A 1,987-nucleotide genomic window follows, 5' to 3' on the forward strand; every position below is an offset into this window, starting at 1 on the left:
TGCGTGCGTGCGTGCGTGCAATCCAGGCTTAATGCCCTCTCTGCTCCGAGACTGGCAAGAGCCCAGGCTGTGGGCTTTGGTGAACCAACAGGTGCTGGTAATTTCCATCGCTAGTCTGGCATGAGGCCGTCGAGAGAGAAATAAACAAAGTAATGACAGTCTCTGGAAGATACCAGAAGAATTCCAGGCTTTGGGGGCTAGCCTTTGAGCTCCAAAGCTAGGAAGAGTTAGATTCTTGTGATCTCGGATTTATTCAATTTCTTTGAAGTTATTGCCAAGAATCCAAATGGTTTAAATAGTTCTCTTTTGGTCTGTTGGTCCATTTATAGATGCATGTGGCTATCTGGGGGAGAGAAAGGATCCTTTGCAACACATGGATGTCTTTATTATCTGTTATACACATCTCATTTGTGTTCCATTGGGATCTAAACTGATTAAGTGTTCTGTATTCGGGGTTTTGAGATTTATACAGTATTAAGAATTGGCCCCAATGTTAATGTCAAAACCAAACTGATCTAGGAAAACTATTTGTTTCTGCATTGAGTATCAAGTTATGTGTTAGTAGAGTGATCAATTTATCTAAATGATCAAAACCAGAAAGCCATACTTTTATAGCAATGCTGCACTGCTTTCAATTGCTAAATAAACATTTTAAATATACTAATTTGGAATTTTTTTTTAGATTTCACATTTGCCAACAATGTAGACAAGTAAGTGATACATTTTTATTTTTGCTTTTATCATCAGGTTATTTCATAATTGGGTTGATTCCTAATTATCTTCATTTCCCAAAATAGATTTTCATGAATTAAAGAGTGCTTCACTCTTCATTAGTTGAACAGAATTGCTAAGTCTTTCTGTGACAAGTGAATTCCGGCTATGTAGTAATATGTGACAGTTAGACTTTAAGATCATAACCCCAAATTTAAAAAGAGGGCTTTGATACATTGAACAAAATATATTAAGGATTATTATTTCAACCATTTCATTAACTGTTATTAACTACTTCAAATCAGGGGCCTTTTCTTATTTACTTTTTCTCTAAATATGTTCGACAAAAGCATTATCAGATAGATTAATATTTTACTATCACTGGTTTTTACAGTTTCAAAGCCAGTCCTGCATTAGTTACTATAAAATCTCCCAAATTTCATGAACGGTCAATTTAAAACCATCATCCTTTTTATTTTAGTACTTACAAGGTTGTTTTTTTAATTTGAATTGTGTTAAAATGTACTATCCCAATATAGAATAGTGTAGGGAAATAATAACTTTACTATAATATACTGCACTTATAATATCATATATCTATAAATATTATAATCTCATTCAATGCTAGTTTTAAAACATGCATGCTTAAAATCAGGAGGCCTAAATTATAACAGCCAAACTCCAAATATCTGCTTGGTCAAATATGGTCAAATACTTTATTTTAAAAATAATATATGCAAAAAAGCATTACTGAGCATGAAAATCTTTTGTTAGTAGAATCCCAAAAAATATTTGTTAGTGGCACTATAATAAAAATAACATTCACTTTGGTTGAGCTAGTGAATTTTTTTCCTGACACAGTTGCTATTCTTGCAGAACTACGTTTGCTAACCCCGAAGATGCTGTTTTCGTGAGGGCCATGAAGAGATCAGTGATGGCTTTTACCTCTGTGAACTGGGACACAGTCCCCACACGAGATGAAAAAGACCTGCAGGAGGAAGATGCAGGGCCTGCTCAAATGCTCACAATTACACTGCGATAACTCCTGCTATTTCTAGAAGTCAGAGTGGTTTTCAGTATTATAAACTTTTCTGTACCTTTGCATATCCTTATGATGATGTTATTTGGAAAATTTTAATGGAATTGGAAACTAATGTTAATGTTGTTAGTAGGTGCTGCCGCGCTAGTTCCAATTTGTAACGATGCTATGCACAAAGGATTGCCGTGGCGGGCACCAGCCTCATAAGTGCTATGTTTGAGCCCACTGATGCGCAGG

General features: G+C 35.2%; 1 protein-coding gene across 1 annotated transcript in view; it reads left to right on the forward strand.

Moving 5' to 3' along the window:
* LRRC72 (leucine rich repeat containing 72) overlaps positions 1-1,753 on the forward strand; it is a 34,081-nt gene extending 32,328 nt beyond the window's left edge. Inside the window, exons 7-8 of the mRNA XM_004702829.1 lie at positions 683-710; positions 1,588-1,753. Of these exons, the coding sequence (XP_004702886.1) occupies positions 683-710; positions 1,588-1,753 (194 nt within the window). The remainder of the gene's footprint in view (positions 1-682; positions 711-1,587) is intronic.
* The last annotated feature ends 234 nt before the right edge of the window (positions 1,754-1,987 follow it).

Source organism: Echinops telfairi, unplaced genomic scaffold, assembly GCF_000313985.2.
Source record: "Echinops telfairi isolate 266 unplaced genomic scaffold, ASM31398v2 ScPeMD7_23;HRSCAF=83, whole genome shotgun sequence".
NCBI classification, from domain to species: Eukaryota; Metazoa; Chordata; class Mammalia; order Afrosoricida; family Tenrecidae; genus Echinops; species Echinops telfairi.